We start from the raw sequence: 27,407 nt of genomic DNA on the forward strand, positions 1-27,407 counted from the left end.
ATATTCAATGATAAGTATGAATCCAGTACAAATTTGATAAAGTACGAATTAAGAGGATATGCAGTAAGACATCCGAAAATATGTATAAAGACAGCATAACACAACCCTCAGGACTCAACACCAAGATTTGATTAAAAAAAATACTCTTTAAAGAAAACAGTTCGGCATGTCAGAGTACTAGTATCATTGAAGAGACATAATTTATCGAAATGCATCTCTGGTACATCAAAAGGTGTACCGTATAAGATTTGCATCTTACCTTGGAATTTTGTCATGTTCTGGACTATTTTATGACCACATGTGAAAATACTAAACGTTTGTAGATCCTCGGGTTTTGTAACATGATTAATTTTTAAAATGTATTTTGGTGAAAATTATTGTTACACAGTTAACTATTGATAGGAAATTAAACACTTTCTGTTTACAATATATATATTTTTTTCATGTGGTGATCTTCCGTATGTTTTTATTTACGGGGCCCCGACCGTCTGCTATAAATTTCACCTAAAAAAGTCTTAAATTTGTAAATATTGATTTTTATAAACAACAATAACATTAGAATCACATGGAAAATAGTTTGAAGTATAAAGCGCTGCTCATTTTTTAAGAAATGATTTTTATGTGCAAATCATGAAAATGAAGAAATCGAACGCAGAGAATAGAAAGAGTAACGATTTATTACCACAATATTAAATGTAATATATGAGGTGCATATGAAAATAATACTTTCTATTATACCTATTTAGATCATGTTAGAAAACATCATGAATCGATGTTTCCTAAGTCGGAAAATCACAATGTTGTATGTGGTTGTAAGAAAAAAGATATATCTGTGATGAGGGGTTGTCTTTCTTCTAAATATTTCTTCATGTGAAAAAAAGTTATTCTAATTAAAATACTGTATTAAGTATTTGAAATATTTAACCATTTTAAAAATGGTACTTAAAAAGATACAACTTATTCAATTTATAAGGCATTTGTTTTTGGATTTAAATGTTTTATTGTTAAATATAATAAAACAATTACAAAAAAAATTGCAAAAGAAATAGAAAGTAATGTTTCCATCATATGTTTGATCTCATCAAATTGACTACTCAGAAGTCTCAGGAAACTGATTAAGAAAACTGTGAGTAGTACTTCTATTTTGTACTTTGAAAGTTATCTGTCTTATCAGAGGGTCGCTATCCCTTCTACAATTATGAAGGCATCTTAGCAACCGTGCAATGAAACGGTTGAAATATTAAGTAAGTATATTATTACTGTATGACACCCCCCTTTCCAAAAGAAATAATTGATTGATTGATTGTATACTGTTTAACGTCCTTCTCCAGAATATTTCACTGATATGGAGACGTCACCATTGCCGGTGAAGGGTAGCAAAATTTAGGCCTATGCTCGGCACTTACGGCCTTTGAGCAGGGAGGGATCTTTATCGTGCCACACCTGCTGTGACACGGGGCCTCGGTTTATACGGTCTCATCTGAAGGACCGCCCCATTTAGTCGCCTTTTACGACAAGCAAGGGGGTACTGAGGACCTATTCTAACCCAGATCCCCACGGGGTAAGAAATAATTGAATAAATGTTGAAACAACTGTCTTTCAACATATAATCAACGTTGATTATCAATGTTGATTCAATGGTAAGACTTCAACGTTGATACAAATTTTCAAAATCTAACATAAATCAATGTTGAATCAACATAGAAAAACAACGTCGATTCAAAGTTTATTCAATGTTGTGTGCCTGCTGGGAATCTTTTTCATATTTTGTTCAGCTTTTAAGTTAGCTAGAGGAAAAAGAGGACAATAAACCACCCAAGCAAATCATCAGTGTGTTGTATGCATATAAAATAGTAACAGAAAGTTGACCATATCCAGTTCCACGAAAAACGCTTAAATTTGAAATATCTAGCACATCGAGGCTTCATAACCGCTTTTGGTTATTGCATGATTCGTGATAAAGAAGTCATTAAGGGCAGGCCTGCTTCTTAACAAAAATGGTAATAATTATTATTCTACCGGATAATTTATATCATTTTAAGGTAAACTACTTTAGAGTCGAAATTCACAACAAACATACAAAATGACTAGGCTATTTCTCGTAACCATGCACAAAAATCATGAAGAAAACTATTAAATACATGTATAATATTTTTTCAAGTCAGTAAAATCTACAAGAAACATTAACAATGGAAAGCTATTTTCCGACTGCATAATACTATTGCATATACTCGTATAAATACACAAATCATATAGAAAAAAAACGAAACGGATTTTAAAAGCTATACATGGCGTATTTGAGCGAAAAAAAATCGAGATGGAATAAAAATATACGTCATATTTTATTTGGTCAAACTATGATTTTCGCTGATTCTGAATTTGAATAACCTCACTCTTTCTATTTTTAAATGGAATTTATGATGGGAAAGACGTAGTTTTTGTCCCCTTGGGCCTAAGAGGCTGGTTTAAAAGCATAAAAAAAATCAATGCAATTCTCTGCATATCTGTTCTTTGATCCTGGACATCAAGAAACCAAATTGTTAACATGATTGTAATATGGGCCCTCTAACAAAATTGTAAAATTCAGAGTCAGGTGTCCTCGTGCTAGATCGGAGCTTCGTACATGACAGAATGCATTATTTCTCAATGTCGTTTCTGAATACGGTATTAAGCAAACAGAATAAATGCATGATATGATACTTAAGGTTGTTTTATTTTATTTTCAAAATTGTGACTTTGATGACACCTTGGTCGGAAAGGTTGGTGCTAAGAATGGTTATTATAAATAAAGTCTTCAAAAATAGTAAAACAAGTGTCCCTTGATATGTTTTTTACGAAGGAGAAATCCTACTCTAAAGTCATTTTCAATTTTCCAAAATAGCTCTAAAACCAATATCTTGGAGGGAGTTCCTATTTTAAAGGTAGAAGTACTGTGAATAATGAGTTCACTAAATGATACCCACGCCTCCAATATGAATATAATGGCATTGTCCATGTTTTGCTATGGACAACTCAAAATATGTGTGGGATCAAAAAGTAAAATAGGAGGTACACTATGGCAATATGTCATAAAGATTATGTGAAAGTCTTATCAAATTTAATTTATTGGTATGAGAGGATAAGAGATGGCTACCCCTAAGCGTTACAGACGGACATCCTAATTACTGTATACATGCAATCTCCAGCTTTTCAAGCATGGGTATAACTAATTTTTCGTAAGATTTCTGAAGTGAAAGCCTACTCCACAATATTGGTATATGTAAAAAAAAAAGCTTGAGAAAGGACATTTGTCTATCATGGCAACGTTGCTTACAGTTAAATGTTGACGTAACAGTGCAGGGAAATAATTTTGTTACAGCATCAATGCTGATTTTGGTGCTTCCTATGCTTGCTGATTTTGATGCTTCCTTTGCTTGCTGATTTTGATGCTAGTTATCCTTATCCTGATCCTGGTTTGATCCTTATCCTGATGCTGGTTTGAAACTAGGTCAATGCTAGTAATGCTACCGGACGTAGGATTATCCTGCCGGAAGTGGATAATTCAAAAACAGCATCGCTATTTTAAGCTATTAAAAATAATTTTTGGGGTAATTTTTATTTGTAATTTGTATTAAATGACTTTCCTTTATCTGTTTTCACTTTGGTCAATGCTAGTTCTATCCTTTGCTTGCTGATGCTGATCCAAGTAATGCTGTTTTTTTAAATGCTGATGCTGATGCTAGTTCTATCCTGATCCTACTTATGCTGATCCTGATGCTGGTTTATGTAACAAAATTAGTTCCCTGCACTGTATGTCAGATTTTTTTCCTGATCAGTTTTATTAAATGCACACTAAAATGCCACCACTCATTTTGGATTATAAATCAGTTCAGCTCATTCGTTCTCCATTTATCACAATGAGTAATGATTGTTGATCATGACCGAAATTTCACTTTGAAATTCATACATCAATATATCAAATAAATAATAATTTAGGTCTGAGGTGTGAATTCAGAAGTAATTTCCGTGTGTTCAGTCTGTTACATTTTTGTTTGTTTCACTTCTTTTTTATGTCTTTTTATATGAATAAAATGAATTGGAAAAAAATGCGAACGTCTACTTTTTTGTAAAGTTTGTAAGTATCTCCTTTCAAGATGGCGTAGAAGTGCACACATGGATTGTATTTACCTGTACCTTCAATGTGAAACTAACGCTTCAGTGCCTCATAGGTATTCCATATACGGAAAAACCCAACAGGTAATGCTCTTTCTCTACATGGGGAATTTTAAAACATGTGATCAAGCATCGGTGATAGTTAATTATCTCATCCACAAACTAATGTGATAATCAAATAATTAAAGTGGTAAGTATCAACTTAACACAGTTTTATACATTTACCTTTTTACTACTCTCTATTCTTGTAACTAAATAATCAAATACAAATTTCCGATTCAAAAGTCCATGACTCAATTGTGAATTCCTTTAAAAGAGAACGTACGTCTTTCGAAATGATACAACGGCTAACGAAAAAAAAATCGTCACCGCTGCAAAAAATAAATATTGGTTTAAGGTTAAAGGGTACACTGATGTTAAATAAAGGCATGCACGTAAGTCAATTTCTGAATTTTCTAATTTTGAAGCAAAAGTTGCTCGAATCTCAAATAGCCAAGCCTGTGCTCTATATTCCTGATGTGTAACGTGAAATGCACCTCAATTAAAAAAAATCCACCAGAATTGTAGACATTGATGGGAATATCCTACTTTAGCACCCTCCTGTGGTTTCAAGTAAGCTTTGAGTCAAAATGTAGTTGTGATTTTAAAACAAACATCAATTACCATTACTAGCCATAAAGTCCAAAAATGTTAACTTGTTGAAATTAAGAGTTGTTAATTTTACGTCTGTTTCATTGACATTGTTATGTGAAATCCGCCTTTTAGTTTACTTTTCCCACTTAAAATACGCTTGAACCAATTGTTATATCCCTACTTGAAAAGCGGGAGGGTATGCGTCTGTCACATTTTGAGGTACCCACATCTAATCTGCAACTCCTCTTATACCACTTAATGAAATTTTATGAAACTTTTTAAAAATCTTTATTATATACTGTCATTGTGCACCTTTTGTTTTACTTTTTTTTCCTACAGAAAACATGAAAACTGCTAATATAATATTTATATTGTAGGCGGGGTATCGTTTAGTGAGCTCATTGATCATTATAATGTAACTCTAGTTTGAATTTTTATTAGTGTATGTTTATTCCTTTAAGAGAAAAACAAAAGCAAAAATAGTTCTGTCTACCCATTAAGTCCATGAGCCACTTGGGGTGGTCGGTACCTTTCTTGGTGAATAAACGTCATAGTGATATTTGGTAAGGTATACCCCTAACTATTCGTTATTCGTTGTGGCTTCCATGCTGGAGGCAGAGTTATTGCCTTTTATTTGCTCAAATTAGGTATTTTGAGCAAAATATATTTGAAACCTGCAAAATATCTGTCACACAGTTGCCAACCGTGATAAAAAGTTCTACCAGAGTTACTCTTAGATATGATGAACATATTAAAAGAACATTAACTAAGTTACTAGCCGTGATTCTAAAAATAAATGCATATTTTTACCACTTTTATTAAATAATTACATGTACCTAAAAAATTTGTATAAAGAAAAAGATAAGTTCCAACGCAAATATACTAGTTAAGTTATTTGTCTGTCAGTGACGACATTGGCCACTGTCTCATCTTCGTGGGGGAGGGGGATGACCTGAACGGTGGGTGCAGAGTTGACTTGTCAGGCCTATCCTGAGTTTTTCGACTAGAACCACGCCCCCTTCTTTGCAAATCTCAGCTGGGATGGTACTTTGCCAGTAGACAGCAGACTAATTGCTTTCTGGATCTCATCCAACGTGGGAACGGCGTCCAGTGACTGGTTGATGGGAACCTGGTCAGTCGGTTGATGGCTTTGTCGTTGATGGTAGAGGGCGGATCAGAACGCCATTGAAATGTTCCACCCACCTGTCGAGTATCTTTTCCTTCTCTGTGGTGAGTGTGAACCGGTCATCACTGAGAAGAAAGGATGAGCCTTATGGAGTTGGCCCGTAGACTTTCCCAAGTCCACAGTAGAATTTCTTCCTAGGTCTGTCATGAGATTCGGCGTAGCTGTGGATCTCGTCGGCTTTGGTATTCAGCCAGGAGACCTGCATATCCCGAAGCTTTTGCTGTGCTGTACTACGCTGTGAGCGTTCCTCAGAGAGCGTCTTCTTGGCTGTGGAGGTGGGATCATCTATATGAGCCTTGTAAGCGCTAAGTTTGTCCTCTAGAAGCTGCGTGATCTCGGCACGGCTCTCATCAAACCCGTCTTTGTGTGTTTTTTTTTTTGGTGGAGGGCCCAAGACACTCGAAGGCTGTATTGTGCACTGTTATACATGTACGAAGTGTGTTCCATGCTGCTTCTACGTCGTAGTCATCCATCACAGTGGAGTTCAGGTGTTCTTTCAGGGTGTCAGCAAAGTACTGAGAGGTGGAAGGCAACTTGAGCTTATCACAATTGAGACATTTTGAAGCCTAAGTCTCCTGAGGATGTTTCCTGAATTTGATCCGGAAGTTGAGAGGTAAAGGTTTGAGACTGTGAGACCTTGATCTGTCCAGCGCTCCGTGCCGTACATAGCCTTGGTGAACAAACGAACAGTATGTCTGTCTCTCTTATGACAAGAGAGAGGTTGAGATTTGAAACGTGTACGTGTACGGGTACGTCCAGTAGGGGAATAACCTAAATTATGTGTGTATTACGTCATCAATTTTAGTGACGTCAAGATTGTTACATTACACGTTCGTAAAACTTGTGCATTGGAATCTACACGTAAGTGAAAACGTGTAGCTTTAATAATAAAAATTAGCCAATTTTAGTGTGAATATGCACTTATTTTCATGTAGTTTTGTTTATTAGCTGACGACAAGAAACCGTCTAAATAACGGAAACAGAGACACCGATCGCGGTGTACACGTACATGTTACACGTCATAAAGATCTCAACAGACAAATTAAAAAAAACCGTGTACGTGTACGTCAAAATATATACAAGTACACGTAGGCGTACAAGTTAAAAAAATCTCAATCTCTCTAATGACGTAGTCCAGATCCTTGTTTTCTTCTTCTTCTCTTTGTTATTTCGACCGCATGTGCAGGGTCCCTATCAGCCGCGGTAAACTGGTTAGGGAATGGTGGAGCAGGCAACGTTTTAGATAACTTTTCTAATCTGCTCCTCTTCCCATGGAGGTGAGCAGTGCTTTCTTAAAGAAGGTTGCTCAGTTGCACAGGTGGCTGTCGAACTCCAACGATGCTCTAGTCGGTGAAGAGGACAGGTGCCGCCTGTGTGCAGGTCCGCAAGTACCGACTTTGAGTGAGCCCGCACCTGTCATCTTCGTTGCTTGCCTGTCGCCAAAGGGCTTTCGGGTGGACGACAGAAGAGATGGAAGATGATCAATGACCCCGATGAGTTTGATTAAAATGAAGAAGGGTTGCGCGTCACTGACCTCAGTCTCTCGCCCGCAACCATCTAGATCCAGTGGCAAGACAGATGTCAGGACGTATGGAGATGAAGACAGATACAGCGGATGAGCAAGCCCTCAATCAACAGGTTTTGAGACACGTCAGCACTTTGTGTAGAGAGTGCTCTCCTAGAGGGATCTCCCTTAAGAGTGTACGGGTTCCCTCTACCCGGAATAGTGGAAGGAAGGGGCGTCAGGCCATTGCAGGTCGTGAGACACAGCCCACTGCCCACAAAGCACATATATGATTGTGCACATATGTTGCTTAATTTTGATGTCAAAAATATATAATATATTACACGTTTAACTTAGATGAACATACAAGTGTACTATCACAATGGTTTAGCTTGAGATTAAATATATAAAACATTTTAGGTAAAGACACTACTTGAGATCTGACGTATTCACAATATCTTTGCTAAGTAAATAATGAATATACGCACAGGGCACATAAAGGGAATTTTCTTTCAATTTGCATTTTTAGGATAGGGATAAAAATTTACCATTAAATCAGGTTATATATATTTGTTACTTAAATAATGTTTTGAAATGATAATAGATGATAAAAATGCAATATGATTTTGGTGTGAAAATTGTCACAGTAGTAATTTCTAGTAATTTCTTTCCTTTGATCAAAATTTCAAAATTGCGTATTCCAATTTTTTGATCAAGGGTAGTTTTATATTCCTTTATAATTTAGACGGCTCATAACAGAGCCAATATTGAACACGAGGCCCAGGGGCCACAGCGCCAACCTGAGCACATCAGGCTTGAATTTACTGCCCCCCCCCCTTCCAGGCGATCGTCATTTGAACAAACTTGAATCTACACTACCTGAGGATGATTCCATATAAATACACCGGGTATCACTAATCATTGCATTGAAGAACTTGAAAAGAAGAATTTAAAAGGTTTCCCGATATATCCCTATGTAAAACTTGGGTCGGCCATTTTGGACCCACCCTATTCCCAGGGCCGGGGCATCATGATTTTTTTAAACTTGATTCTACACTACCTAAGAATGCTTCCACATGAGTTTCATCTTTCCTAGCCCAGTGGTTCTGGAGTAGAATTTTTAAAGATATTTCTTATATATTCCTATGTAAAACTTGGGTCGGCCATTTTGGCCCCATCCTTGCCCCGGGGGTCATGATTTGCACAAAGTTGAATCTACACTACCTGAGGATGCTTCCACATGAGTTTCATTTTTCCTGGACCAGTAATTCTGGAGTAGAATTTTTAAAGATATTTCTTACAGTACCGACCACACCCAACCTGACACCAAAGCAGTCCCAGAAAGCAGTCCCCGGGACTGCTTTGGGACCGCTCTGGGACTGCTGTGGGACTGCTCTGGGACCGCTGTGGGACTGCTCTGGGACCGCTATGGGACTGCTCTGAGACTGCTATGAAAAGCAGTGCCAGCTGTCCCTGGGACTGCTTTCTGGGACTGCTTTGTTCACTCATGTGTGAAAAAGGTTCTGAGTGACATGATAGCTCCGCCCCCTTGTGTATTCTGAATTTGCAGGCTCCTTGTTGTTTTGTTTACTTGCAGTAGAGAGGAGTTTAAACTGTTTAATAAGCAAGGATTTCTTACATTCTTTTAATAAGTAGAGATTATTATAGTTAATTGATATTTTCAAGGACTGTATATTTACATAAATTAATAAATAAAAGAATAAATAAAAAAAAAAAATAAAGTTGATAAATAAGGAATTCATGAGAAAGTTTTATCCCTAAAAATAAACTACAAGTTTATGAGAAAAAAATAGCTACATGTGAGCCTTTTTTAATTATTTAATGTTAAATTTTAATATATACTCAAAATTTGCATTGGTACTAATTAAAAATAATCATTACAATTAGATATAAGATGTCTTTTATTAAAAATGCTACACATTTTATAAGGACCACGCTAAAAAAGAGTATTCTGTGTAACCCTCAAATAAAACCCGACAATTTATTAAATGACCATGAAATAAAATTATGCTACTATTCTCCCATAACATAAACTATGTGAATGATCATTGGGGGAATTAATGAATTACTGGTAGCTTTTAATTAAAAACAAGTTTTTTAAAAGAGTACATGTATATTTATTTTTTTAAAAAAATGAAAATACCGGGAACTGATTTAATTATTTCTTTTTTGTTTTGCTAGTGTTTACCTGGCCGATTAATGTTTATAAGATGGTATCAACACCCACTGTTTCAATCGCCTTTGGGCAGAAAAATCGATACATGTTATTTGAGTATTTGTATCAGTGTTACACATCATTGAACATGCTGGTAAACAATGACCCTAATTTCAATTTCTTAAATGCGAAAAAAGTGATAAATAAAATGTGTTTAAATTTCTTTCGGGATTAATTAATTTTGAACATAATCTGAAGCTTCCATTCTGGTGATTTACAGATGTACACTCTAACATTTACAAATGAAACACTTAAAACTGAGTTTTATAGAACTAGGCATTAACGATAATTAAATTATCATGTCAGTAAAAATAATGACTGAAAGATAATACTTGGCAAAATTAACAAAGAATATGTTTACAAGCCCCAATGCTTAAGAAAACTCTAACTTTATAGTATCCCGATAGTCTAAATTGGCCATATAATGATAAGATCTATTTAGATCTAAAGCTTCTTCTGGTGGAAAATATTTAATTCATGTTTAATATTCTGTATAAAAAATAAATATGGGAACCAGTATCAATCACAAAAGAATTATTAATATACCCAAGAATTGTGATTAAATATTCATGATCAGTGTAATTCATATATGTACATGTAAGTGTGAAAGCCTTCTTCCTCCAATAAATATGATTAATAATTATTTCATTTTTCATGCGCGTACATGTTCTGTTCATAAATGACCTTCGCGTACATGTAAGGATTCCTGGCATACTACCCAGAATCAATTTCTACTGCCTTTTATAGTTCCATTGTTTATTAGAAATCTCATTTCTGAGTTAGCTCCGCCCATTAAATTAATAAACCCCGCCCACTGGGACTGCTGGGACTGCTTTCTGGGACTGCTCGGACTGCTCTCTGGGACCTCTGGGACTGCTGGGACCGCTCTGGGACTGCTGTGGGACTGCTCTGGGACCGCTGTGGGACTGCTCTGGGACCGCTGTGGGACTGCTTTAGCAGTCCCAGAAAGCAGTCCCCGGGACTGCTCTGGGACTGCTTTGTGTCAGGTTGGGTCTGGTCGGTACTGTATATATTCCTATGTAAAACTTGGGTCGGCCATTTTGGCCCCATCCTTGCCCCGGGGGTCATAATTTGAACAAATTTGAATCTACACTACCTGGGGATGATTCCACATGAGTTTCATCTTTCCTTACACAATGGGTCTGGAGGAAACGATTTTTAATGATTTTTCTTATATATTCCTATTAAAAACTTGGGTCAGCCATTTTGGCCCAACCCTTCCCCAAGGGGTCATGATTTGAACAAACTTGAATCTACACTACCTGAGGATGCTTCCACATGAATTTCATCTTTCCTGTCCTAGTGGTTCCTGGGAAGAAGATTTTGAAAGATTTTTCCAATATATTCCTGTGTAAAACTTAGGTCGGTCATTTTGGCTCTACCGTTGCCACGGGGGTCATGATTTGTATAAACTTAAATCTATACTACCTGAGGATGCTTCCATATGAGTTTCATCTTTCCTAGCCCAATGGTTCTGGAGAAGAAGATTTTTAAAGATTTCCCCTATATATTCCTATGTTAAACTTGGGTCGGCCATTTTGGCCCCATCCTTGCCCTGGGGGTCATGATTTGAACTAACTTGAATATACACTACCCGAGGATGCTTCCACATGAGTTTCATCTTTCCTAGCCCATTGGTTCTGGAGAAAAAAATAAAGATTTTTCTTATATATTCCAATGTAAAACTGGGGTCGGCCATTTTGGCCCCATCTTTGCCCCGGGGTCATGATTTGAACAAATTTGAATCTACACTACCTGAGGATGCTTCCACATGAGTTTCATCTTTCCTGGCCCAGTGGTTCTGGAGGAGAAAATTTTTAAAGATTTTTCTAATATATTCCTATGAAAAACTTGGGTCAGCCATTTTGGCCCCACCCTTGCCCCAGGGGTCATGATTTGTACAAACTTCAATCTACACTACCTGAAGATGATTCCACATGAGTTTCATCTTTCCTGTCCTAGTGGTTCCTGAGAAGATTTTGAAAGATTTTTACTATATATTAATTCCTATGTAAAACTAGGGTCGACCATTTTGGCCCTATCCTTGCCACGGGGGTTATGATTTGTACAAACTTGAATTTACACTACCTGAGGATGCTTCCACATGAGTTTCATCTTTCTTTACCCAGTAGTTCTGGAAAAGAAGATTTTTAAATATTTTCCCTATATATTCCAATGTAAATCTTTGGTCGGCCATTTTGGCCCCACCCTTGCCCCGGGAGTCATGATTTGTACAAACTTGAATCTACACTTACTGAGGATGCTTCCACATGAGTTTCATCTTTCCTAGCCTAGTGGTTCTGGAGATTTTTAAAGATTTTTCCCATATATTCCTATGTAAAAGTTTGGTCTGCCATTTTGGCCCCACCCTTGCCCCGGGGGTCATGATTTGAACAAACTTGAATCTACACTACCTGAGGATGATTTCACATGAGTTTCATCTTTCCTGGCCCAGCGGTTCTGGAGAAGAAGATTTTTTTTAAAATGCCATTAATTTTTAACAAATTCATGATTATCTCCCCTAGGAAAAGGGCGTGGCCCTTCATTTGAACAAACTCGAATCCCCTTCACCCAAGGATACTTTGTGCCAAGTTTAGTGGAAATTTGCCCAGTGGTTCTTGAGAAGAAGATGAATATGTGAAAAGTCTACGACGACAACGACAACGACAACAACAACGACGACAGACAACGGACAAATTTTGATCAGAAAAGCTCACTTGAGCCTTCGGCTCAAGTGAGCTTATAATAACTGAACAGGGTAATAACATGGTCTGCATTCAAACGAATTTTCAAGAAAATATCATCCGAAATAAGATAAAAATTGCATATTGGAAAAACCAAACTTTTTCTTTAAAAGACACGGCAGAGAGAACAATCAAGTTGGGTTGGTCTATATAAACAGTTGATACACCATCAAAGCCACAATCAATTGAATGCTATCACACATTTTCTGCAGGTAGAGATATATGTCATTCAAAAATTAAATATGAAAATTATTCACCCGAGATTGTACTGATACCGAAAAATTCATGGCCTGGCTCATGGACTAATTTCCCAGAGGCTGTAGTTTGCCTTCAAGCAGTGAATAGCACAGTTGCAGTGTTGGAAGATAATTTGGCAATATTAATGTAAAATATCTCGGACTTTTCTGCAGAGTGCCAGCTTGCAGCAATCTAAATACAGAAGACCGTTGTTTTTTTGCAGTTCCCTCGTGCAATACGTGATTTTTTAAAATAGTTTATTCCTGATTTAAAATATTATACATGTATTCAGATTTTGTTAAATGTAAAAAAAAAACTCTACTTTTCAAATTTAATAATGAAATGATGTTATAAACTATCTAAAAGAATCTTACCTCCCAATCAGATAACTGAAATGTCGTACTTTTCTTTTAAAATCTGAAATTTAAGATGTGAAAAATAAAGGAAATAAATCTCAAGATATGTTTACAGTAATGGAACGTTTAGAAACTGAAAAGTCACTTGTACTTTACGTTCGTACCATTTTAAAAAAAAAAATGTTTGTACAATTTTTATTTCTTGTTAGTACATATAGAAGAAGCGTAGTATAAAACCTTGCAGAAGTAGGACAATGTATCCACGCATAGTTTTAATAAATGAAGTAATGAATGACATGCCGAGGAAATTCATCAAGGAATAATTGAAGATGGGTTTTTTTAAATTGCACAGATCCTTTCGCAAACTCACCGAGTCTTTGTTAGAAAAGCATTAAAAAGGACAACAGCTACGTTGGGACTGTTCAGACGTAAGAACAAATCCAAAATATGTGATGTATAGCTCTTTTCATGGAGGAAATTGTCATGTTGTAAATATCGAAGTTACCAGTTGGAAGTAAATACAAAACTCACATGAAAAAAATTGATTCGTGTGGTCAATTGCATGTTTACAGGTGGCTGTGCTGGAAAGCCATTATGGTAGAATTTACCGTTTTCTCAGGAAGATATCCATAGGAAGTATTTTTTAAGGGAAAAGCAGATTAAAACAAAGATTACATTACAACATATTCAAATAGTTTAATTAAGGGGGATGTACAAGCCATATTGGATGTAGTCTGGTGTGAAATAAGAAATACCAAGAATGCACTTAATACTCGTCTAAACTAGTCCAAAGCTACTCAAGGTGCTAATGCACTAGTTACCTACTGTAAGAGACCAAAATTAGTAAATAATTAAGTTTATTTTGTTTTAATTAGGAGGAAATTAAATATGGTAGAACTGCACAGCTACAGCATTCACGAGATGATAAATGCATTGAAAATGGTGTTAGTTTGATTCATTGATAATATGGCTACAACTATTTGTTTCGCTTTTTTCTTGTCATAATCAATAATTCTTAAAAATTTGACAGAATGGTTATTCTGGAATAAGGAAGTTCCCAATCGAGTGGGCCCAAGGTGGAAGTAAATACAAAACTCACATGACAAAAGACTTGATTCGTGTGGTCAATTGCATTGTTACAGGTGGCTGTGCTGGAAAGCCATTATGGTAGAATTTACCGTTTTCTCAGGAAGATATCCATAGGAAGTATTTTAAAGGGAAAAACAGATTAAAGCAAAGATTACATTACAACATATATTCACACAGTTTAATTATCAAGATACAGTTTATCATTATGTGTTTCTGTACCTGTTATAGTAAGAAACGAAGGGACCTCTCTGTATATTTCTTATCCAGTACGTTTCTCTTCCGAATCAGAAAAAAAAATAAATCGTATAAACGATTTTTTGAATCGCTCAAACGATTTTCATTTTTTTTCAAATTTTTTCTACATTGTCACTATGAAATGAATACGCCGTTGCAAATAACCGAATTACAAAACAAACCCCCCAAAAATTTAGAATAGTAAAATACTCTAAGAGTTCCTTGAACATTTTAAAAAAATTAAGCAATTTTTCAGCTCTCTGTAGTCTTCATCCCCATCTGTGTTTAATTAAATACATGTAGCTAGAAAAATATTACTGTGTCTCGGGGTATGCCCTCACCACCGGGTCGATAGAAAGTTTATCAATTTAACGATAGAACATTCTATCCAGTGTTTAAAAGGTCCTTAAAAGGTTTTGTGGCCTTATATCTTCGACGCTTGCGTCAAGATTATTTTCTTCTTTTAATATTTTTTGTTTTCAAAAACATTTAAATCCGCCACTTTTACTTGCACCTTATCATTAGAGCAAGACCGAGTATTTAAATGCAATCTATTTATAAATGTATACAGGGCACATAGGCAGCGTACCGACGCTGGCAGTCATGGCTGTGTATTTCAGAGCTTACTTTGAAAGGTACTAGGGACAGTAATATAATATATTACTACAATAAATGTACATGACAAGTTATGTGACCTAAAATGAAATCATTTTAGAATGCTGGAGCAATAACGTAAGTACACATCTTTTATTTAATCTTATAAAAAAATCAACTTTCGTTTTCATATTTTTCTTTTAATACGGATATTATAATTATTTGCTCAAGCAAGTATAATGTATTTTCATAATTTGGTGTTAACGAGTGTTTAATATCATATCAGTCTTAATTTTTATAATTGCTTCATCACTTAGAAAGTAATGCATTTTAATTAATTCAATAAGGCCGCAGAACATTAACTGGCAAATTAGGTGATGTGCAGCATGCGTCATTTCCGTCTTTTACAGACAAAACAATAAATGATAAACGATGAAATGGGCGGGTCCTATAGTCCAATCCAGACTTTGCAAAAGTTGTTTGTGGCCCTTTGCTGGGTCAACCAAAAGGTCAAAAGGGAAAGAAACGTCCTCTTTATGCTACCAAATATATGGGCGTGCTGTAATTATTTTTTCCTTTCAATGTGTGGGTAGCCCCATCTTGGGGCAATCAGTACACACAAAAGGTAGAGCTTTTTAAAGTCAAATGACGAAGTTACAAAACTGAAAACTACAAAGGGCTTATCCCCTAAGATGGCGGCCAAGGGACATAACTTATGAAAAGTGTGGATTGGTCTATTCGAAGCGGACGACCGAGAAAGATTTGGATTGAAACCCTGATTTGAAATGCATTTCAAACTTACCAAAAGTTCATTTCATTTTATTGATAAATGTACTCCACTTTAAAATATACTTTTTTGTTAATGTTAAAACGTCTTTAATTTCACTGCACGAAATATATTCTGTTAATTTGTATTCTTAGTGGATGCAAAAACATATACATTGTCACTTATTCGGGTCTGCGCTCTGCTTATTTAGGTGAAATAATACATGTTTTTCTGTCATTTTTCTATCTACAAATGAATTAATATTTTTAGGGTGAGCAAGTATTTTAAATTCAATAAATAACAAGGGATTCTGTACAATCGGGGGCCTCACTATTTTTGTGTGAAACACAAACAGCTTGTGGCCTAACATATTGCAAAATGACCCAATGCTAATTTCATGTAATATTTTTAATTGCAGAAGTCATTATGTCCTACAAAGGATTTGGATATATTGTGGATTCCTGTCCCCTTAGTAAAGCAAATACAACAGAGGCAGCTTCCAAACTGAACTGTATTAATGACGTGTTTGGACGTAGTCAGTATGTCTGTGTTCCCAATGAAAACCTGACAGCTGTTGTAGAATTCTGTTATACAAAGTCTATTGTTGGACTCTATCAGGCTGGTAAAAACATTAATTTAATAATTTTGTGGAACTTTCCTCTCTCTCTCTCTCTCCTTTACCACTAAATATAAACAGAAAATTCAAAGTCTGATATAAATTAATCATGTATGATGAGGTATTTTTAGAGTGATAACTTTTGTATTAATTAAACTCAATTAAGGATGACGTTTACTCTGGTTTCTGAAAACAGTAAAGGAAATTTTTATAAAAGATAATATGTGAAACCAAAATAAGTTCTAAATGGATAAAATAAATTAGTTTAAACTCAATATCAATTTCAAAATTAAATATTTTATTATTTGAACAAAAATAAACAAGACAAAAGGTTAATGTATGGTAATGAAAAGGAAATTTGGACTATATTTTATGCTTTTCCTTTACAAAAGCTGTAATATTAATTACAATGTAAAGGTTATATGCATTTTTAAACATCATTTTGCAAATATTACACGAAATTCTAACTATAATAATGTTTACATCTAAGGCTCAACCTCTAATCGCTTCTTTATATGAAGCAACGTTTTTCTATTGCTATAATATTCAATTATTTAAACAATTGTGTTGCTTTTTATATTTCGTGAGTAAATAAAAAATGGTTTTCGTGTTAAAATTGAGGTATTTTCCGCGAAATACATGTACATGTACTAAGGGGCCACTAGCATGAAAAGTAGGTCATTGAGCATAGTAATTTGAGATTGAAATTTAACAAAAAATTCATGATATGATTGATTGATTGTATGTTGTTTAACGTCCCTCTCGAGAATTTTTCACTCATATGGAGACGCCACCACTTGCCGGTGGAGGGCTACAAATTTTGTCCTTTACTCGGCACTCAGGGCCTTTGAGCAGTGGGGGATCTTTTTCGTGCCAGCACCTACTGCGACAAGGGGCCTCGGTTTATACGGTCTCATCAAAATTCATATGTGTACAATGTGGAATAGGTTGTTTACCGTTCTAATCAGAGATATATACTCACCGCCAATGGAAACGCAACACCCTTATTTTAGGATTAAAATTATATACAGGTTATAACTATGTACCAAAAAAGTAAGGACATCTTTTACTTTGCCAAATCAGTTATTTAACGGTTGAATGAATTTCTTTCCATTACCGGAAGTCGTTTTCTTAGCCCTCTTAACAGAATTCAAAATTTTCCATTTTTAATAAAATTCTAACAATATTTTGGGTTTCCAAGGTTTTGAAACTGTTAATCTTAAGTATTGTACTAAAAGGCCGGGAAAAATCCTTCTTTCTCTACCAGATGAGATGCCTATATTTCCTCAAAATGACTGATTTTCATTGCAAATACTAGAAATTCTCAAAATAAATAAAAAAAAAAGCTGCATATGCAAATATACACTATATAACAGTCCATCAGGTTCATGTGTTTCAATAGCATAAATGGCAGTTTCTTGACCGAAAGTCAAAATGTTGCTACACTACGCCAGATTAGAGAAAATTCGGCCGCAAATATGAGAAATATGTAGTTAAAAATGCCCAAGAATATTAATTTCGCTCAGATTAAGACAATTATAAACCTAATGCATGGTTGAAATCGGGCTGCATTTGTTGTATATGGCGGACTGGTACGTTTTCATTAAAATGTCAGAAGGGGGGATGTTTTAAGATTTAACGGGTATTTTTTTCTTTCTAAGATCTGAAAATAACATTTAATGTTTAAATGGAGCATTATTTTTTTGTAAATTTACTTTTTACCTAAATATATTCATTTTTGATGTTATCATTAAACTTTTGAAGGTAACATATAACTCATAAATCATCCCCCCTTCTTGCTATCAGTCATTTTGAGGAAATATAGGCAGAACACCCGGTAAAGAAAGAAGGATTTTTTTCCCGGCCTTTAGTACAATACTTATGATTAACAGTTTCAAAACCTTGGAAAACCAAAATATTGTTAAAATTTTATCAAAAATGGAAAAAAATAAAATCTGTTAAGAGGGCTAAATAACAACTTCCGGTAATGGAAAGAAATTCATTCAACCGTTAAATAACTGATTTGGCGAAGTAAAAGATGTCCTAACTTTTTTGGTACATAGTTATAACCTGTATTAATTTTAATCCTAAAATTAGGGTGTTGCGTTTCCATTGGCGTTGAGTATATTTAGTCATTGGAATAAAATCTTTATCTAAACTCGTTCTTTTGCAAACTCAGGGTATTGTCTGAAGACAATAAAAGATGGATATCTGGACCAGATCAGCTGTAAAAACTTCACGGAAGGTTGCCCAACCGCGCCTTACAGAAGTACAGAGCTTTATAAATGTAAGAAATTGCCCAATCACTTAACATAAATTAAAAAAAAATCAATTTCATTTGTTTTTTTTACTATACTGTAAAACTATTTTTTATTGAAAAGTGGAAAATTTGAAATTTGGAAGATAAGAAACTTTGGCAATCTACTGCCACTGTTTGTGAAGTGTTAATCGAGAAAGTTTTGGTTTCGGGCACTCTTAACTATTGCATTGGCACCTAGACAATGGAGAGTAAAATACATGAACCTATATTTTCAATATAACAATTAATGGCAATCACTTTCCAGGAAGCAAATTTATTTTAAAAAATCGGGGATTGGATTACTTTTGTATCCAATTCTAAACATTAATAAGTGCATCTTAATCAAATGGTCTTTAATTACCGAACTTAAAGTTAAATAAACAGCCTTATCGATGTAAACCAGTAAAAATGTTTTATGAAGCCAATTATTTTTTTTTCATTTTGACAACAGTGTACTTGTATTTAAGGAGGAATGCCACACCAACTTTTTATTTTATAGGTCTCTGAGTCAACCTTTTTAAACAATGGTTTCAGCATTGAAAAGCCGACATTAGGTCTTAATTATTTTATATGATTTTTTTTGTATTTTTTCTAAGAAAACGAAAAAAAAATAATTACATCCAAATTAGGTGATTCCCTGTAAAATTTTTGCTGTAAATGAATGAAGCACATGAATACCTAATAAAATATGTAAAGAAAGTCTGATTAGACTTTTAATTTTTTTTATAAAAAAATATTTATGAAAATGAAACATATAATTTGTGAATATATTTTAAACTTGTGGTTAAAATCTCCTTAAAACCAGCCATAATTGGGGAGAACATGTTCATTAATCATATTTATAAAAGAAATTGAAACGAAGTAGCCAAATTTTAGAGAAATTATTTTTTTTAAATTTTGGCTAATCTCGATCAAAATTAAACCGATCCCGACCATAATTGTACAATTATTGGAAATAAATAACACTTTCCTAAGAACACTAGTCTGATTAGGTGTTATAAGGGTTAAAACATTATAGAACCTGACAATAAAATAGATTTATTCATTGTAAATCCCTGAAGAGGCAATAGATTAGCATTTTATTCATTTTGTGTTATTTTTGATTGGGGTCAGTTTAATTTTGATCGGGTTAGGTCCAAATATTAAAAAAATTAATTTCTCTAAAATTTCTCAATTTCGTTTCAATTTCTTTTAAAAATATGATTGACAAACATGTTGTCCTTAGTTGTGACTAGTTTTATGGTGTTTTTAGCCATAGGTTTAAAAAATATTTACAAATAATGTGTTTTATTTTCATAAATAATTTATTATAAAAAAAAAATTAAAAACTCTAACCAGACTTTCTTTTCATATTTTATTAGGTATTCATGTGATGCATTCATTTACAGCAAAATTTTTACAAGAAAGCATCTTATTAGGATGTAAATAATTTTTTTCATTTTCTTTGAAAAAATATAAAAAAATTCATATAAAATAATTAAGAGCTAATATCGGCCTTTCAATGCTGAAACCATTGTTTAGAAAGGATGACTCATAGATCCATAAAATAAAAAAAATGATGTGGCATTCTACCTTAACAAGATTGCTCAACAGACATTTTGAATTTGACAAATAGAAACTTGGGACGACTTAGACAAATTTCTTGAAGTTCCACTTTATAGTAACTTGATTGAATTTCTTCTGCATAGATCCAGCTTGCAGTCGTCTTAACACGGAGTTCCGATGTTTTGCTGCTGATTCCTTGTGTGTTTCGTAAGTTTTTTTTAACAAAAAAGGACAAGGTAGGGCAAGGGCCATGCAGGGCCCCTATTTGATGTAAAAATCAGAACACTGGTTAAAGTTCGATAGTTTAAAGTTCATTACTTAAAATGATGCTTGTTATGAAACCAGAATAAGTAGGATATTTTCTCGAATTCTAATTGAATTTTGTCATATTTGAAATACTTTTCTCTTTGAAAAACAGAAAACACAATTTTGCCTATCTGCAATTTATACACATAAACTGCATATGTTACTAGTGTATAAAATCTTGAAGATCGGCAAGCTTGTGTTCTATATTTTTCAAAGCAAAATGAGCTGTAAAGTCGATGAAAATATGCATAAAAGAGAGTAAATACAAAAATTGACCTATTTTATGTCATCTTTATAACTTCTGTGTATTACAAAAATTAGAACAAATAATCATTTTTGAGGTGAGGATAAAAACAGGTTATTATTTATAAACTGTTACATCATTCTAAATTCTAAAAAAAAACAACATCAGGGGCCAAAAGAGGACTTAGGTACCTTGTCATTTCTTATCTTTAACTTAAGTTTACTACTAGTGAATCAGTTATTTACTATAATAGTAAATATAAGTCCATTTTACCATGAATTTCAGCTAGATATATTTATTTGTTATACTTTCTGTTTTCTGGTATTGAAATCAGGATTTCCTTGAGTATATATTTTGTACAAAATCACAGTATTAACCTTTTTTAAAAAGGGTTTTTATCATGCATCGAAATGTTTTAAAAAATTAAACATTCTTATATTTTTGAAACATATAATTATCGTTTGATTATAAAATCATGTTTTAAACTGTCGTATTTGAGTCATAATACGTATGTAATGTAGGGTCTTCAGATTGAAAATCTCCACTAATTAGATAGGGATCACGTGGTACTGAAACGTCATAGGTGTCAATGGGCAATTGGACCTCGTAAAGCGTATCGTAAGAAAACATCTACCGTATAGATGTTTGCATGAAATAAAAAGAATACACCACTAGGTTGGAAGAAATTCTGATATTGACAATATAACTTTTGGCTATGGATGCTCAATTTTATATATATTAATTTCTACAACAGAAAAATAACCAAAAAAACATACCGTGAAAGGATTATACATAGGGCATGGAAGACGAAACCGTTAATGAAAACTCCTGACTTCGATTAAATAGATCGAATTATTTACGTTTAACTTCTTAAATAATTATAAAAATGGTCGTTCTACGTTTTTTCTTTGTTTTTTTAATAAAATATACACAAGCTGATCTTGTATTTCTTCTATCTGTTCCAGCAATGAACATCATTTGATAGAAAGGCCACTTCGATCTTCAATGGCGCCGTTCGCCATTACGATCTTCACAACACACAGAGCATGATGTGTGTGCCGGACTTTTAAAATGTCTATTGATAAATTATATTTTTTTGAAAAATACTATTTCCATTAAATAGATATTTTACATAATACAGAATGTGGGATCGTACATAAACGAATGCTCTGAATGAAGACAAATCAATGCACCGACCAAGTCCCTGGCAGGTAAAAAAAACTTCCTAAAACCTTTCCTGTGCTAATTTTTCATACAAATGCCACAAATTATATCTAATTATCTATCAATTAACCAATTATCATTTATTTAATTTCTAGAAGGGTTTTAAGATGAAGCCATTGAGTCGTTTTGTAAACACGATAAGTACTTCGCTTGACCAGGACTGACACCTATGACGTCAGAGCAATGGCGCACAACATCGGCGATCAAAATATGCATATTGAGAAATTTAAACTTTGAATCGCTGAAACACGCAAAATATTAATTTTCTAACCAAAAAATGGATGATTTTAATAGCATATAAACCTTGTTATATAAAAAAATCATGATGCATGATAAAAACCCTTTAACTACATGTACTGTAAACCAACTATTATTCGCGTCATTTTTTATTTGCGATTCTTCAGTTTGAAGACTATCCGCTAAGATTAATTTCCGCGATTAGGGACATTCTCTATCGGGTGAATCACAATATAGGGGACAGTAAGGTTGCACTTGGGGGTAAAAATTTAATGTTCTCGTTTTGACCCAAAAATATTTTTTCTAAAAAGTACAGTATCTAAAGGATCTCAAGCATAGACGGTTTTGTGAAATTCACATTGGAACTTTGTTTTTTACAAGCTGATAATAACCTCATTTTCACAGGTTACGGACACTACAAGTGTTGTTTTCTTTGAAATAAATATATAAAACTGTTTATATGCTCTATTTTTTTCAAATGCTTACAAACAAAGAACATATATAGATAAAAAATAAGGACAAAATTTTGACTAAAAAAGGTGGCATTGTACTTTAAAATTTAAACAGTTCTTACTTCGTACATTTTTGTTCAAAATGATAGTATTTCATTTCATGTGAACTCTTTAAAACCAATATAGATAAAGAAAATACTATTTATAAACAACACTTTTTACGCGTTTGGTGAAATATAAATACTTCCATTAAAATGGGACATTTTATTTTTATAAATTTTCTAAAATAATTTGATAGCTTCATTAAGTTACGGACATTACAAAACCCAAATATTTATGATAGCCGTTTGGTTTGTGGTACATTGTAAAAAAAAACATTTTATAAACTTCTGAACTATTTTAAATCAGATTTAAATGATTATTAAATACAAAGTATATACAAATTAGATATTGTTTTAAGTAAAAACAATAGCATATAAACCTTGTTATATAAAAAAATCATGATGCATGATAAACTGTTTATCCACCCACGATGACATATAAAAAAGTTAGAAATTATTATCAGTAGCTACATAACCCCTATTTCTTGTGAATATTGCTTAAATTGGTTAGTTGCTTATTAGGTAAAATCTTAAAATGTGTTAAATGCAAGTATGCAAGTAAATTTGCATTCAAAATGTTAAACAGTTGGGAAACTAATGCCAATAGAAAAAAAATCCACTTTAGGAAATCCTGAAACTTCCTTCTTTCACATAACTACATGTATTAATTACTGAAGTGCAAAAGAAAAGTTCTATTATTCATTAAAGTTTTATGAAAACTATTTAGAATGTAGGTACAATGATCAATGAAGTCAATTCACCAAATTTAAGGGTTATGGACACTACACAATACTTTAATTTTTCACAGGTTTGTGGATAAAGTTTTTGTTTTTAAGCCCTTTTCCTATCTTTTTTCAGCATTTTATTTCTCGTGTCAGTTTCTCCTGATTTTTTTTATTCTTCTTATCTCAACTCATCTGTTACAAGCATACCATAACCAATATACTTTGAATAGAAATATACACATGTAACTTTTGACAGGTGTTATGTGCAAGTAGAAAAGTCAAACCTTGAAGAATAAAGCTCACTAATATTTCTTCAATTATTTTTTCTTTTCTGTGAAGCATTCTATTTTTTTTCAAACAGTTAAATATACAATACTTTATCTGAAATTGGTGTAATGTTAGTTGTTTTCTTTTTTTTGAAATTGTTTGTAGTGTCCTTAACCAAATTACTTCCCAACTGTTTAACATTTTGAATGCAAATTTACTTGCATTTAACACATTTTAAGATTTTACCTAATAAGCAACTAAACAATTGAAGCAATATTCACAAAAAATATGGGTTATGTAGCTAGTGATAATAATTTCTAAATATTTTTATATGTCATTGTGGGTGTCCAGTCATTATTTTAGTACTTGCAGTAAAGAAAAAAAACACGTGATCTAAAAGAATTCTAACTAATAAACACCTTTTTATCTCTAAATTCAATAATACACTGTTTCAAAAATTTATCTGTAAATTCTATGGAGAAAAAATAAGGATATTTCATTTTTCAACTTTTGGTTACGGACACTACACACTCTACAAGTTATTTACAATAGGATAAAACTATACCTTAAATAAAGGAATTTCAAATAGATTTTCTTTAATGTCACACCAGTTGACTTAAACAATGAAAAAATAATGACATGCTATTTGACTTAAATCCTAGAATGTCAATAGAATCTGCCAATATCAAGGTGATGTAACACCAAGGATCTTGTATATGAAAATGGTGCAATCTGGGTTTCCCAAATTAGTTGCAATATCAAAATGAGGGAGAAAAATAAAGTGCATTGACTAACTTGTTAAACAAACTTCTGACCCTTGTGAACAAATTTGCGATAGTGTTTTAACACCGCCTGTTTCAAACTGCCTCAAATTCAGGTTACGGACACTACAGGGTTTTGTAGTGTCCGTAACCACATTTGTAATGAAAACAGACAAACAGTGCTGATGATCAGGAAAATTACGAAACATCTCAGCATCTATATGAGATGCCTATCTAGGAAATTAGTAAAGATATTTATAGAGCTTTCCAATTTCACAGATTGAGAGTGGTTACGGACACTACAGTTTTTTGTAAAAATTTAATTTTCCACATTAAAACATGATGAAATTTCATTTTAATTGTTACAATAACCCCAATTTTTTCTGTAAGTAACAGAGCATTAATACTGTGATTTTAGATAGAAATCTGAGAAAATAAATGATATGGACATATTATTTGGCATATGAGAGGGGTGAAATTATGTCAAAAATGTATAACATTGCACCCCTATTACATTTTCTTTCATATCTTCAAAAATTGTCATTCAATCCTTAAAATTCAAGCACCAAAATAATTTGTAAAATAAATTTAAAGTCTGATAATGATCATTGGCATGAAGATTTATGATATATAACAATAATTTCAATTGAAAAATGGTTTAATTTCAAAGCGCAACCGCATAACGCTAAAAAAGGTCATTTTTGGAGTACATTTATTGCATTTACTTAAATTCTGTTAAAGCTAGATCAACAAAATTTTGCACACAAGTCCTTTATAAGTATGCCTTTAAATGAATTATGATAAATTACATGTAAAGAAGTTAACATTTCTAAAAATCATGTATAACAATGTGGTATTCTTAATGCGCCTATATTTTGTTTCACCCGTATAAATCCTTAGCAAAATGAATGGTTCGCGGCGAATAATATTCGCGAGTTGAAGGAGGTCGCGGAACTCGCGGATATTTCTTACACGCGAATAAAAGTTGGTTTACAGTATACTTCAAATGTACACAGCATTTCCTCTTCAAGTTTCATGGTAAAAAGAAGTAACGAAGTATTCATTAATGTTTACTTTAGAAACTTTAGTTCACTTTTGTACATTTTTGTTAGAGTGGCTTCATTTTATACAAATACAAATACAGTTTGATTTTATGAAGTTGTTTAATAAAAATAAAATGAATCCTTTTTAAATTAAGAGATATTAAACTAGGGTGACCGGAATATGCTCAATCTAATTAAATACCCACCTTAAAAGAAAATATAAAGGATTTCAGTTTTCATGTGATCTAGGCAGTCCTGTGACTTAAAATGCAAATTATTCATTTCATAACAAATAACCGTGAGAAATTACCAAGTCTCGGAAATAGTATGGGCTTACAAGTATATATCCATTTCCAGCATGAGTATATTGACAATCATAAGCGGGTCTTCTCTCTTGGTAGCATCGTTTATTCAATGTGAATAAAGTAGGGATGTCACCCCTTTTAAAATACAGGTCGAAAGTTAACTTTATTTTAAAAATTCACGAGTAATATAATTTTTAAGATATTCAACTGTCTTTCATACAGTAAGTTTGCGTTCTCTCATACCAAATTAATTTACAAAATTGTTTTAAAGAGGACAAATCTCTTCTTCAGCTTGTCTTCACTGGGCAACAGGACAAACATCATTTTAAAAAAAATATCCCCCCCTTCAAAAAGCAATATATCCAATTAATGAGTAGATTTATGTCTTCAGAAATTTCCATGATATGTGTTAAACCTTACAGCCATTTGTTACTCGAGAACGATTGAGTCAACCATTTTTTGTCACAACTGATCTACTTACTGACTTTAATTTCTGATCATTTTGATCTGAAGTTTGGTTTTGTGAATATGGAAAGAGTTTGTTAACTTCCTAGTCACTCCTCCTTATAACTTATCAAATACATGTGACCACCCGATCTCTTAAACATATGAGTTAAATGACTTATTTCTGTTTTAAACTGTTATCTAATTTGAAAACATTTGTCGTGAAAATAAAAAGAATTCAATGTTTATATTATGATCCCCAAACTTATATTCTTTCAATACATTATTTGGGTTGGTAAGGCATTGAGCTGTTAAATTCAAAATTATTCACTTCATTAAAGTGAGAGACTATATAAAATGTAAAAGCATATTACTGTAGACGTTTGAATTGGTATTTATCATCCTTGATACATGTAACCTCTACAAAAGAATAAAATGTACATGCATAATTATGTATTTTGAAATCTAGTTATTTGATTTTTAACTCTTTCTTTCAATTAACCTACGCCTAAATAGCTATAATAGCATGAAAATTGAAATCCTTGCAGATGACCTTTATAACGATCACTGTTTACATGTACATGTATTCAAATGCCTCTAGGACTACTACAGATGACGGATCCGTTGACGTAGGAGTTATCCTCGATGTCGTCCTACCTCTCCTGGTACTGGTGGGGATTCTGATAGCAGCCTTTCTATTTAGAAGACGTCGGCAAAAACTAAAACTAAAAACTAAACTAAAGCGTCGCAAAAAGATTTTAGGTAAATCTGTTTTCGAAATATACTAACCAATGCACATATGAAAAGTTGAATTATTATATTGTATATGAAGTGCTTGCACAATGAAAAAATGTAAAAATTAACCATCGTCCTTTTTTGAGATTCATTCATAAGATGTGCTCTCTATCATAACGAAAATGTAATAGTTTTGACTTTTGCAAATGTTCGGGAAAACAAATTGTTTGAAATTAAATTGGACAATTCCCTCGTTTTAACAACTTGTTTCAGACGTCTCAGAGTACATATAACCTGGTTTACTGACAAAATCTAAAAATTAAAATTATACTGCGCCAACAATTGTCTTAT

General features: G+C 33.2%; 1 protein-coding gene across 3 annotated transcripts; it reads left to right on the forward strand.

The window, feature by feature from the left end:
* The first annotated feature begins 4,278 nt into the window (after nucleotides 1-4,278).
* On the forward strand, nucleotides 4,279-27,231 carry LOC134252853 (uncharacterized). 3 transcript variants are annotated; one of them, XM_062735399.1, is made up of 5 exons: nucleotides 4,279-4,342; nucleotides 16,171-16,374; nucleotides 18,548-18,655; nucleotides 20,356-20,419; nucleotides 26,923-27,231. In XM_062735399.1, the coding sequence occupies exons 2-5, from the start codon at nucleotides 16,179-16,181 to the stop codon at nucleotides 27,107-27,109; spliced, it is 555 nt and encodes a 184-aa protein (XP_062591383.1). In that variant the 5' UTR covers nucleotides 4,279-4,342; nucleotides 16,171-16,178; the 3' UTR covers nucleotides 27,110-27,231. The 3 variants fall into 3 exon arrangements, with proteins under 3 accessions (XP_062591383.1, XP_062591384.1, XP_062591382.1); XM_062735400.1 differs by lacking the exon at nucleotides 4,279-4,342 and adding an exon at nucleotides 14,963-15,027; XM_062735398.1 differs by lacking the exon at nucleotides 4,279-4,342 and adding an exon at nucleotides 14,969-15,124.
* The last annotated feature ends 176 nt before the right edge of the window (nucleotides 27,232-27,407 follow it).

The sequence above is a fragment of the Saccostrea cucullata genome, unplaced genomic scaffold, assembly GCF_032062105.1.
Source record: "Saccostrea cucullata isolate Sc308-1 unplaced genomic scaffold, CSIRO_AGI_Scuc_v1 ctg142, whole genome shotgun sequence".
Lineage (NCBI taxonomy): Eukaryota > Metazoa > Mollusca > Bivalvia > Ostreida > Ostreidae > Saccostrea > Saccostrea cuccullata.